General features: G+C 38.9%; 1 protein-coding gene across 7 annotated transcripts in view; it reads left to right on the forward strand.

Moving 5' to 3' along the window:
* The window catches only part of LOC103002339 (phosphatidylcholine translocator ABCB4), a 92,909-nt gene that overhangs the window by 44,134 nt on the left and 35,369 nt on the right, over positions 1 to 13,406 (forward strand). For all 7 annotated transcript variants that reach the window (XM_057550536.1, XM_057550535.1, XM_057550532.1 and 4 more), the window contains 3 exons: positions 2,641 to 2,844; positions 3,193 to 3,363; positions 12,727 to 12,888. In XM_057550536.1, the coding sequence (XP_057406519.1) occupies positions 2,641 to 2,844; positions 3,193 to 3,363; positions 12,727 to 12,888 (537 nt within the window). The remainder of the gene's footprint in view (positions 1 to 2,640; positions 2,845 to 3,192; positions 3,364 to 12,726; positions 12,889 to 13,406) is intronic.

A 13,406-nucleotide genomic window follows, 5' to 3' on the forward strand; every position in this document is an offset into this window, starting at 1 on the left:
TGTTGCGTTTAATGTTGTCCCAGAGGTCTCTTAGGCTGTCTTCATTTCTTTTCATTCTTTTTTCTTTAGTCTGTTCTGCAGCAGTGAATTCCACCATTCTGTCTTCCAGGTCACTTATCCGTTCTTCTGCCTCAGTTATTCTGCTATTGATTCCTTCTAGTGTAGTTTTCATTTCAGTTATTGTATTAGTCATCTCTGTTTGTTTGTTCTTTAATTCTTCTAGGTCTTTGTTAATCATTTCTTGCATCTTCTCAATCTTTGCCTCCATTCTTATTCCGAGGTCCTGGATCATCTTCACTATCATTATTCTGAATTCTTTTTCTGGAAGGTTGCCTATCTCCACTTCATTTAGTTGTTTTTCTGAGGTTTTTTCTTGTTCCTTCATCTGGTACATAGCCCTCTGCCTTTTCATCTTCTCTGTCTTTCTGTAACTGTGGTTTTTGGACCACAGGCTGCAGGATTGTAGTTTTTCTTGCTTCTGTTGTCTGCCCTCTGGTGGTTGAGGCTATCTAAGAGGCTTGATGGGAGGCTCTGGTGGTGGGTAGAGCTGACTGTTGCTGTGGCGGTCAGAGCTCAGTAAAACCTTAATCCCCTTGGGCTGTTTTAACAAAAGTATTCAAGATGATAAAAGCCAAAGAAGCTAGACAACACTCTCCTCTGTTCCAACTAAGCTTTTCATAACCCACTAGGTCACTGGAAAATAGTCATCCAAACCACTGGGAGGACTTACTAAGTTTGGTCAAAAATATTCCATATAGCAATTATTAATAACCTTGTGTTCAGGATCACAAGAAATCTTAGGACAGTAATTAAATTCATCAAAGGCTGTTGAGTTTTCTTAAATGTTGGAATATCTGAAGGGGAAAGTGGGTTAGTCTCTAAGAAGCTTCTGGGGACATGGGGAACAGTAATGGCCTAGGGAATATTTTTTTGGCCTTTAAAAATTTTGTTATAAATTCTAACTTATTTATATTTATTGGAGTATAGTTGATTTACAATGTTGTGTTAGTTTCAGGTGTACTGCAAAGCAGAATACCTTTTCTGAGAAGAAGACATTCTCTTACGTAATCACAAAACAATCATCAAAATCAGTAAATTTAATGTTAATACAATACGAGCCCACAGTATATATTCAAATTTCCTCAGTTGCACCAACTTTTGGACGTTGAGTTTACCTGACATTGAAATGTATTATAATTCAACAATAATGAAAACAGAAGTTTACAAGTTACAAAGAAAAACAAAAAAACCTGAAAAGGCATTGAGATAGAACAGAGATTGCAGGAATGAATACAAAGTTTTCTAGGATACACAAATTATTTATTTATTTACTTTAATAAAATTAACAAACCTTCTTTGAAAAATCTGATACACCAAGGAGGAACATAGGGCCATCCTCATTTCCTAAAGCAAACTCTAGGTTGGTTCAAGTGTAAACAGTTTTATTCATTTTTTAAAAAGAACATACATAGTAAATACTAACCATTGAGGATAAGCATTTGAAAACATCTTATTTTTTAAATTATTATTGGAGTAATACATTTTTTAAAGAAAATACATGTCAGCAGGGAAAAAAGTCTTCAGAAATTCTATAACTCAGAGATATTCACTGTTCACATTGTGATTTAGCCATGTTTTTACTGCTGAAATAATAGAAAAAAATGCCCAGTGGTACAGTTGACTGATTCAGTTTTTCCTTAAATCTCTCCCCGTAAAAATCAGTAAAACTATAATAAAAGAAAGCAATAAATTGGAACAAATAATTTATGATATAGGTGGGAAAACTATTATAATCACTGTTTTAGAAATTAATATGAATCTATCATAGGATATGAACATGCAAATCTTTCAAGAATAAATGTAGATTTGTAAAAAGTTGAAAGAAATGTTCAACCTCACTTATAATTGTATGTGAATTAAAATAAATATAAGCTACCACCCCACACTTATTAATTAGAAAAGACATTAAAATGATAAAAGCTAATAAATTATAATGAAGCAGATATATATTTATATATTCCTGCTGACATAGTAAATTATTAAAAATCTTTTTAGAGGGTTGTTTATTCAACCTTTATTCAGCAAATAATAAATGCCCAACATATGCCGGTCATTGTATAAGTTAAGCAATTGTTACCGGAGAAGAAAAAATAAATCATACTCTTCGGCCTGGTATTTCTGTGCTTTTACAATGCTTGTCCTTCAGTGTTCCTTGAAGGAAGCCAGATATTCAGCAGGGGGGAAATGCTGAAGTAAATTATGGTATATTACATGCAGTAAAACATCATAATGCCATCAAAATGATATGTGGACTAGGTAGGTAAAGGGACATTTTTATTCAGATTTAGTAATGGTAAGCAAAACTAATAGTTATGCCCAAAATGTATAACCAAATATATAATCACTTATGGGGAATAATCCATCCATAAAAAAACTGTATATGTAAGATTATAAATATCAAAAGAGAGAATACACTTTTTATTTCTAGTCTTCCACATTGTTTTATTTCCAATTCTCATTTCTAACCACTGAAATAAGTTAAATATTAGCTAAGGCTTTTTTGGTAACAAATTAAAGAGTCTTAATGCTTTGTACATCAGAAGGTTTAAAATATTCAATGGAGGTATTTTGTTTTTTCAGATTACCATCGATGGGCAGGATATTAGGATGTTTAACGTAAGGTATCTGAGGGAAATAATTGGAGTGGTGAGTCAGGAGCCGGTGCTATTTTCTACCACCATTGCTGAAAATATTCGTTATGGCCGTGGAAATGTAACAATGGATGAAATAAAGAAAGCTGTCAAGGAAGCCAACGCCTATGAGTTTATCATGAAACTACCACAGGTAAAGCCTCTGTTAATGTAGTTGCCCTCGAAATGAGAATTTCAACTCATGTGAGTTCTTTCTTCAAAGGTCAAGCTAATAATGTTTGAGGTACAAGGTTGTCCAACTTTGCTAGGTAAGTCCCTTGAATTATCCAGTTGGAGCGTATAGCTTGGTACATGAAGCATACAAAATTTTATACAGAGTATGTTAGTAGTTTGTCAGAATTCGATATTATTTATTTTATTATAATTTGTGACTCATTACGATGGTCAAAATGAAGCTCCCTGTTGTCTTCATGAATTTCTAGACTCCATAGCTTTTTCTATCTGAAATACTTCAAGAGCTCCACCATGCTTTCTCTTGTAGAAATTTGACACCCTGGTTGGAGAGAGAGGGGCCCAGCTGAGTGGTGGACAGAAGCAGAGAATCGCCATCGCTCGGGCTCTGGTTCGCAGCCCCAAGATCCTGCTGCTGGATGAGGCCACCTCAGCGCTGGACACTGAGAGTGAAGCTGAGGTACAGGCAGCTTTGGATAAGGTCAGTGGACCCTAAACACCTGAAGGCCAGCCAGTTGAGACTTTATTGAAAATTCTTGCCAATGCTTTGCGAGTCTAGGTTGAAAAACATAAACATAAGAGCAAATGAAGCTCTCCCGTGGAGCTTTCTTGGTTTCTCCTTTCTGTCAAGGCACATTGCAGAGAGAGGTGGGCAGCCCATTAACTGGCTTGCTTTGACCAAGGTGCAGTGAGCCCTAATCCAAACCTTTGCAGTGAGCCGCTTAGCTTTGTTTTTTTCTTGCATATAGGCTAGGGCTTTGATCAAAAGTAGTTGTGGTAAAATGTACAAAGAAAAATCTGGTTACTTACGCAGTGGTCCAGCTGAAAAGCAGTTCAAATATTTGCCTTATTTTGTAGGCAGTACATCGTCTTTATCTATTCATGAAAATGAATGGATGCTTTTCTGGAAATAAAGTTCAACTTGCGTGTTTGTCTAAGCATATAAATAAGCAACACTTTTTTTTTTTTTTTAAACTTTGGGTTTATTTATTTATCTATGGCTGTGTTGGGTCTTCGTTTCTGTGCGAGGGCTTTCTCTAGTTGCGGCAAGTGGGGGCCACTCTTCATCGCTGTGCGCGGGCCTCTCACTATCGCGGCCTCTCTTGTTGCGGAGCACAGGCTCCAGACGTGCAGGCTCAGTAATTGTGGCTCACGGGCGTAGTTGCTCCGCGGCATGTGGGATCTTCCCAGACCAGGGCTCGAACCCGTGTCCCCTGCATTGGCAGGCAGACTCTCAACCACTGCGCCACCAGGGAAGCCCCCGAAGCAACACTTTTTAAGGCTGCTGAGCTCATGGGCCCGGCTCAGAGTTTCTAAATCTCTCACTGTTATCCTTACTAAACTAAAGCTTCAAAGGAAGAACCTTATCTTGGGACACTTTCAAGGTCAGTGCTGAAGTCATCTGTAATAACAACACAGTATTAAAACCAGAGTCAGATGACATCATGTAAATGGGTTTCAAACACATAAATATCATAAATATATTTGATTTGAGAAAGTTTAGTAATAAGATGTGCAAGTTACTTAGTCTATCCAACCTGCCTCTTGAAATTTTATTTTTTTGAATTGACCTATTTTATTTTGTTTTATTTTTTGATTTTTATTGAAATATAGTTGATTTACAATGTTGTGTTAGTTTCAGGTATACAGCAAAGTGACTCAGTTATACATAGTATCTATCGTCGTACATTTTAGACATGAACTGTATGAACCTTATTTTCTCAGGAAAATTTATACCTGAATCCTAAGTAAACACAGTTGCCTTGTGTGCTATAAACTGTAGTTAATTCATGCTTCCTGGTTTATCAGATTAATATTTTGGCTTATCTTATATAATGTAATTTAATAATTAATGAAAGATTATGATAATTATTCCTCACAAATTTTTATACTCATTTACATTGCTTTCATGTATATTAAGTCTCAATATTAAGGAACCAAAATATAATACATAGGAGAATTGTATTTGCTTAGTTAATTAGAAGTGACTTAAATCAAGAAATCATAAAAATAATACATGCATAAATTAAACTATTAATTTTAACTCAAAACACATAAATGGTCATTCATGTGTCAATATATAGACTTTTTAGCATAAAGTTAGGTAGGATAAGAGAGATATTTATGTGAAAAAAAAAGTCCTATTCAGCCCTAGGACCCATGTCCCAATACTTTGTAGGATACAAACATTCAATATGTTAGCCCTTGCTGTGCTAAATGAACAGAATTACTGGAGATGTTGTTTTTCATGATATGAATTCTGTCAGCAAATATTATAGCCTTGCAAGTTTTAATTCATATTTGGACAGGTTACTTCATTCAGTTTTAGCAATTTGTGTTCTGTAGGATTATGGCCCACTCCTCAGTTGATAACCTTTTACATATTGACTTTAAAAATAGCTGACGAATCACTCACAGTTTTTTTAAATCTCCAAGAAAAGCCATTAGCAGCTTGGGGTGGTGCTTAAGAGCACAGGTTGTGGTGCCAGACAGGCTGAGGTGGGAGTCCTGGCTTTGCCTCTTTCTCGCTACATGACCTTGGGCAAATTAACTAACCCCTCTAAGCCTGAGATATTGCAGAAGTAATTGGGGTGGGGGGCAGGGGGAGAAGTAATGTCATAGGATGATTGAATAGATTAAATGAGATACTGCATGTAAAGTTATTAGCACATACCTTGCCCATGAGAAACAATGCAGTTATTATGGTGATTACCATTACCATGATCATTATTCATTTTATTGATTGCTGAATCAGTTACCTATTGCTGCATAACAAACCCAAATTCAGACTTAAAACAATACTTCTGTAGATTGGCTGGGTGGATCTTCTGCTATTTTTACCTGAGCATATGGCTGTATTTACCTGGAGGGTTGACTTAGCTAAAATGGTCCAAGATGGCCTTCACTCACGTGCTGGCTGTTGGTTGGGCATCTCATACTCATGCTTGTACTCACTCATACAATAGGCTAACCCAGCTTCTTTACACAGAAGTCTCAGTCCAGTGTATCCAGAGACAGAAGCTATAAGACGTCTAGAGGCGTAGACTCCAGAACTCACACAATGTCACTTTCACCACATTCTGTTGGTCACAGAAAGTCACAAGGCTAGCCCAGATTGAAGGAGTGAGGAAATAGATTCTGTTTCTTGATGGGTGAGCTGTAAAGGATCTGTGACCATATTTAATCTTCCACAGCACACTCTTTGCCACAATTATTTACATTTCTCCCAAGTGCAAAATAAATGCACCTCTTCCCAAGACCCTCAAAATTTTCATACAGTTATGAGATCAGGCTCAAAGTCAGTATCTGAAGACGTGAATGTGGTCCAGATATGGATGAGATTCTTCATGTTTAGCTCATCTTGATCCAGAGAACTATGAACTAAAGAGACGTTATCTTTCACACATATACCCACCATGTAATGGTGAGGCAGGGACAGGCTAATTATAACAGACACTCCTATTCAAAAAGGAAAACAGGAAGCACATAGCAGTTACTGCTCCATAGCAATTTTGAAACGCAGTCAGATGCATGTTGCCAATTACCCCACTGCTCCAAGGAAAGGAAACGTTCCTTGATTAAGGCTCAATTCTACCCTTAGTAGAATGGGTCCCCTAATGCACTTTTTCTGCTTGGTTTGGGGCTTCAACCTCTGGGCTCTCAGATTCTCCCTCTGAGAGCTCTTTCCTTTTCCATAAGAAAGGGCCCATGTCTGCAGCTAAGTAACTTTCTCAGCATGCTTTCTGCTCATAGAAATTTGAGACCCAGAGGCCTCTTTACATTTTTAATTTTCTCAGTCTCTTTTAGTCCAAGCTGATGGACTCTCTTAAAGACTTTGTGAGTTTGCTTAGAATTTGACTGTAGTTTGCTTAACCCCCAAAAGCTACATCTTTAATTTTTTGGGGGGGCAAGCCTGTCTCTACTTGGGGCTGTATATGAAGCTGCCATTAGAAAACCCTTTAGAGCCTTAGAAGCCCTTTTATGTAGCAGAGAGTGTCTACTAGAATTTGCCTTAAATTTTTCAGAGATTTTAACAAAAAAATCTTACACCTACACCCTGATTTGATCTTTGGTCTCATTTGATTGGATGATTAACAATTCATTTTCCAACCCAGCAAGTACTGGGTCTTCTTTGTAGCCTCTAAATTCACCTTGCAAACCAAATGGCTTCTTCTTTAGCTCATCATTCTCTTCTCATACCTTATCATATACAGCCTGGCACTTTCAACATTCTGTTTAGAGATCTCTGGAATCTCCTTAGCCAGATGTACAAGTTCATTAGATAAAACATCTTTCTTCCAAGTTACTACAGGGAACAGTTTTTCCAGTTATTCTAAGGTTACGTAACACAGGTCACTGTCTTTCCAGCCTCCAATAGCAATTTCCTTACTTCCAGTCTCCACTAACAGTATTATCACCTCCCTTCTAGCCACTGCCTGCCATTCAGATCCCAGTCCCAAAGCCAATGTCACATGTTTTAGGGTTTTGTTACAGTAGCATCCCAGTCTAATTACCAATTTCCATATCAGTTGCCTTAATCCAGCACTTAGTGGGTTGGCTGGTGTAGTTCCTCTGTTGGTTTTGCCTAGTCTCCCCAGGCAGCTACTCTCAGCTCAGGGTCAGCTGGGCTGGAATGTTCAAGATGGCCTCACTCATGTGCCTGGTAATTGGTGATGGCTGTTGCCTGAGGCAGCTTGGTTCTCCTCCAGCAGGCTTCTCATCCTCAAGTAGACCAGACAAGCTTCCTTTCCAGGTAGCTTTCAAAGATGGCAAACACACAAGCTATAAGGCCTCTTGAAGTCTATGCTTCAGAAATTGCACAAGCATTAATTCCTTCATACTGTTTGGTCAAAGCAAGTCACAAGGCCTGCCCAGGTTTGACGAGGTGGGAAAATAGACTCCACCTCTGAAAGGGAGTAGCTGCAAAGTGTTTGTGACCATGTTTTATCTACCGTAGTTGCTACAAATAGTTTATAATCTACCCAGTTGACTCCATACATTGCAAGATAACTAAACTGATATATTTTGCAGACAATAAACTATGTCTTTAAAAGGGAAATCCTTCATTATTGTACTCCCCCCAGTGATACTAGTCAGTCAATTGGCTGGTCCATCTATTTATATACCACCTCTCTTTTAACAATGAAAAGTTGAATTTTGTAATTAATTATTTTTCCTCTGAGGAGCATAAGGATATACTACTATTATAGTTATTGTTTTTCCTCCCTGATTACCTAGCCTGGAAGAATAATATTTTCCTTTTGTGGATCCTTTATACATTTATCGATACCTCTTGTGGCACCAAGCTATTGTAGTTAGCTATTTATTTATATGCCTCCTCTCTCTTAGAAAGAATAAACCCCCTCAAAGGCAGAATTAATAAATGGTTCATGTTTGTGTCTCTATAACACCTACTCCAGTGCCTTGCCCATAGTAAAGCCTAAATAAATTTTTACTGAATTGATTACCGTGGCCTAGCTCATTGAGATAATACATGTCTACATTAAAAAAATTATTAATGACCATTTCTGCTTTTGGCTCAATAGATAGCAGCTATTCATCAAAATAAATAAGAGGTTTTTCCTATATAAGGTCTTAAAGAAGAATAGAAAAGCAGACTTGGTATTTTGATTTTTTAAAGAAAGTCAATAATCACAAAGTTTCATACCTACACACACTCTCCTACTCATAGTGTTTCCATACTGGAGGGGCAAGAAAAGAACCAGAGTAGTGATTTAATGAAATGATTGCCAAAAGTTTCATTTTATGCTTTTTTTCCCAGAAGTTCCAGAAAGGCTCATGGAATAGTACTTCCTTTGTTTGGGCCTGCCTTTCATTCCTACACATCCAAAATTAGTAGAAGTTCCAAATTTCTTAATAGTTGGTGTCCTTGAATCTAGGGTATTTATTTGCCAATGTTTTGTCATCAGTGGGGTGTTTGAAAATAGCCCTTTGAAAATAGCCCTTTGTGTCAGATCTCCTCTACTCTGGCCAAAGAATCTGGGTCAAGGGTGACAGTTGCTAATTTTGAAATTAGCAACTTTGCCCACTTTGTTTCTCCTGCACACCAGTCATTTACTCGCAAGTCTGACTCCGATTCCTCTGGGTATTTTTTTTTTTTTTTTTTTTTTTTTGGCTGTGTTGGGTCTTCGTTTCTGTGCGAGGGCTTTCTCTAGTTGTGACAAGTGGGGGCCACTCTTCATCGCAGTGCGCGGGCCTCTCACTATCGCGGCCTCTCTTGTTGCGGAGCACAGGCTCCAGACGCACAGGCTCAGTAATTGTGGCTCACGGGCCTAGTTGCTCCGCGGCATGTGGGATCTTCCCAGACCAGGGCTCGAACCCGTGTCCCCTGCGTTGGCAGGCAGACTCTCAACCACTGCGCCACCAGGGAAGCCCCCCTCTGTTTTTTTTTAAGTTGATATAGCATCAACCTATTATGATCATCATGATAACCCAGTCACTGTTAGTATCATGAATATTATGAGGTTGATCAAAGTGTTTCCTCTGGGCCTCATCATACATGGACAAAGCCATGCAGCTTCCGTTATCAGTAAATCAGTAAATATTTATGAATGTTTCTTTGGGGCCCATATGCTAAAAATCAAAGAACAGTCTTAAATGTTGTCCAGTAGTTATGCTCTAGTCTCTCTCTCTTTTTATGGTGTAACTCTTTTATATTTATTTAAACACAATTGAGTCATCTGGCTATTTTAGAGTAAGGACTGAAGAAGAAAGACCACATTATTTTTTTCCAGGCGGCTATGAAATTGACTCCATAGTCCACCTTTTCTCTACGGAGAGACAAAGCATATTTATTCATACTGTCATACTAATTCTTAAATGTTTTACGTCTATTTCTGGACTCTCTGTATGGTTCTATTGATCAAATTGTCTTTTCACGTGATAGCTTCCCCCGGAATTTACTATTTTAATTGCTGTAGCTTTTTTTTTTTTAATTTAATTTATTTATTTTTGGCTGCGTTGGGTTTTTGTTGCTGCATGCAGGCTTTTTCCAGTTGCGGTGAGTGGGGGGCTACTCTTCATTGCGGGTGCGTGGGCTTCTCATTGCAGTGGCTTCTCTTGTTATAGAGCATGGGCTCTAGGTGCACGGGCTTTAGTAGTTGTGGCTCGTGGGCTCTAGGCGCACAGGCTTCAGTAGTTGCAGTGCACGGGCTCAGTTGCTCCGCGGCATGTGGGATCTTCCTGGACCAGGGCTCGAACCCGTGTCCCCTGCGTTGGCAGGCGGATTCTTAACCACTGCGCCACCAGGCAAGCCCTAATTGCTGTAGTTTTTATGTTTTAGTATCTGGTGGAGATATTACCCAGATACTCATAAACTTTTTCAGAATTTTCATGGATGCTCTTTTTTAAAAAATTGAGATATAATTCAGATACCATAAAGTTCACCCTTTTAAAATGCACAATTCATTGGCTTTTTCAGTATATTCACAAGATTTTGCAACCATCAGCACAGTCTCAGTGCAGAATATTTTCATCATCCTGAAAGGAAACCTTGTACCGATTAGCAGTTACTTTCCATTCCGCCCTCACCCTTGCTCTTGGCAACCAGTAATCTTCTTTCTCTCTCTATGGATTGGCCCATTCTGGACATTTCATATAACTAGAATCATACAAGGCATGGTCTTTTGTGACTGGCTTCTTTCACTTAGCATAATGTTTTCAAGGTTCATCCATATTGAAACACACATCAGAATCTCATTCCTTTTTCTGGCCCAGTATTATTCCATTGTATGGATATACCACCTTGCCTTGTTTAACTTTCGATCAACTGATGAACATTTGGATTGTTCTCACTTTTTGGCTATTATGAATCTAGTCTTTTTTTTTTTTAACATCTTTATTGGAGTATAATTGCTTTACAATGGTGTGGTAGTTTCTGCTGTATAACAAAGTGAATCAGCTATATGCACACGTATATCCCCATATCCCCTCCCTCTTGCATCTCCCTCCCACCCTCCCTATCCCACCCCTCTAGGTGGTCGCAAAGCACTGAGCTGATCTCCCTGTGCTATGCAGCTGCTTCCCACTAGCTATCTATTTTTTTTTTTTTTTTTTTTTTTAAGATTTATTTATTGATTGATTCATTACTATGTTGGGTCTTCGTTTCTGTGCTAGGGCTTCCTGTAGTTGCGGCAAGCGGGGGCTACTCTTCATCGCGGTGCGCGGGCCTCTCACTATTGTGGCCACTTTTGTTGCGGAGCACAGGCTCCAGACGCGCAGGCTCAGTAGTTGTGGCTCACGGGCCTAGTTGCTCCGTGGCATGTGGGATCTTCCCAGACCAGGGCGCGAACCCGTGTCTCCTGCATTGGCAGGCAGATTCTCAACCACTGCGCCACCAGGGAAGCCCTAGCTATCTATTTTACATCTGGTAGTGTATATATGTCAATGCTACTCTCTTACTTTGTCCCAGCTTACCCTTCCCCCTCCCTGTGGCCTCAAGTCCATTCTCTACGTCTGTGTCTTTATTCCTGTCCTGCCCCTAGGTTCATCAGAACCTTTTTTTTCTTTTTTTAGGTTCCATATATATGTGTTAGCATACAGTATTTGTTTTTCTCTTTCTGACTTACTTCACTCTGTATGACAGACTCTAGGTCCATCCACCTCACTACAAATAACTCAATTTTGTTTCTTTTTATGACTGAGTAATATTCCATTGTGCATATGTGCCACATCTTCTTTATCCTTTCATCTGTCGATGGACGCTTAGGCTGCTTCCATGTCCTGGCTATTGTAAATAGTGCTGCAGTGAACATTGTGGTACATGACTCTTTTTGAATTATGGTTTTCTCAGGGTATATGCCCAGTAGTGGGATTGCTGGGTCATATGGTAATTCTATTTTTAGTTTTTTAAGGAACCTCCATACTGTTCTCCATAGTGGCTGTATCAATTTACATTCCCATCAACAGTGCAAGATGGTTCCCTTTTCTCCACACCCTCTCCAGCATTTACTGTTTGTAGATTTTTTGATGACTAGCCTCTCATTTCTATCTTTTTAACTACTTAGGTGAATTGGGCTACACTCTAATAACCATCCTAAGGATGTGGTTTTATTGCCTCAGAGTAGGAGTGGTCTTAAGAAGTTGTTAGTCTTGATAGGGCTAATGAATATTTTTAAAAAATAACCATTGTTAATGACATAACATGAATAGTTTGATGGGCATTTTCCAGGTTGTAAATGCCCGTTCATAAACCCACCAAGCCAACGACACATGAGTTCAGGGAACTAACTACTTGGGGCGGGGGGTGATTTGTAGATTTCAGCATCCACAAAAATCACCTGAAGCACTTGTTAAAAATCGTAGTTAATGGCCCCACTCCAGAGTCTGTAATTCAGATGGTCTTTGAACCATAACGTGAACCATCCAGATCCCAGGGTATGTTTTCACCTAAGCTGCCTGCATGGAGTCCATTAGAATTACAGTCAAAATCAGGCACTTCAAAAGAAATCCTACAGAAGTGCTCTGGAGAAGACTGTATGTGGCAACAACTTCTGAACATGCTTCTGCTAAAGTCTCTAGCATATCGTATAACTCAGAACGAGGGCTCCTCACACAGGTATGAAAACATTTGAGAAGGGTTGTAGACCTCCACAGTTATCCATCCTCATCCTGGAGGGATTGGCCTCCTGTCTGGTCCAGAACTTAAGTCTCCTTTTGGCCATTCACAGGTGAGTGATGCCTTTGTGCCCTAATCACACGGGGATGGTGAGCTATTCTCGCATCATCTGCAAACACCTCCATCCAAGTGCTTAATTGTGTGTTAATTGACAGTGCGGGACATTGTAACCCTCCTGCCCTACATGTTTGTCCTTTTCCACTTTAGGCCAGGGAAGGCCGGACCACCATAGTGATAGCACACCGATTGTCTACAATCCGAAATGCAGATGTCATTGCTGGGTTTGAGGATGGAGTCATTGTGGAGCAAGGAAGCCACAAAGAACTAATGAAGAAGGAAGGGGTGTACTTCAGGCTTGTTAACATGCAGGTATCTGCCTCCTGGGAAGTTTTTCTGCTGTTTTCTCCTCAATACAGTATTCTTTATTTTATTTATTAAAATATCACGTAGCTAATGCCATGTTGAGAAATAAGAAGTTTTCAGGAAGATGCCTAAAATATACATCTGAGACTTTAATTCAGAGTCGTTGAAAGAATCTCTAAAGAGAAAGGTGAGGGGGGAGGAAAATAAAGGAAAATGCCGAAAACATTTTGAACTTATTCTTTAGGACAGAGATTCTTAATTGCCTGGGGAATGAACTTCTTGAGCAACTTTGCAAAATAAATAACCTAAAAATATGTTATTCTGTAAACATGATTCTTATATTTGTAAAAGTATATACATTTGCTTTGATATAACTGTAACTAGTATGTACATAATTTTGTTCTTTTTTCTTCACATTTCAGATACACATCATCCAGATTCTATCATTTTAATGGGTCCTCAGCATCTTTTCACATGTTCCTTGGCTGTTTGTATATTTTCCTCTGTGAAAGTGTCTGTTCCTG

This window comes from Balaenoptera acutorostrata, chromosome 7 (genome assembly GCF_949987535.1).
Source record: "Balaenoptera acutorostrata chromosome 7, mBalAcu1.1, whole genome shotgun sequence".
Taxonomy (NCBI): Eukaryota; Metazoa; Chordata; class Mammalia; order Artiodactyla; family Balaenopteridae; genus Balaenoptera; species Balaenoptera acutorostrata.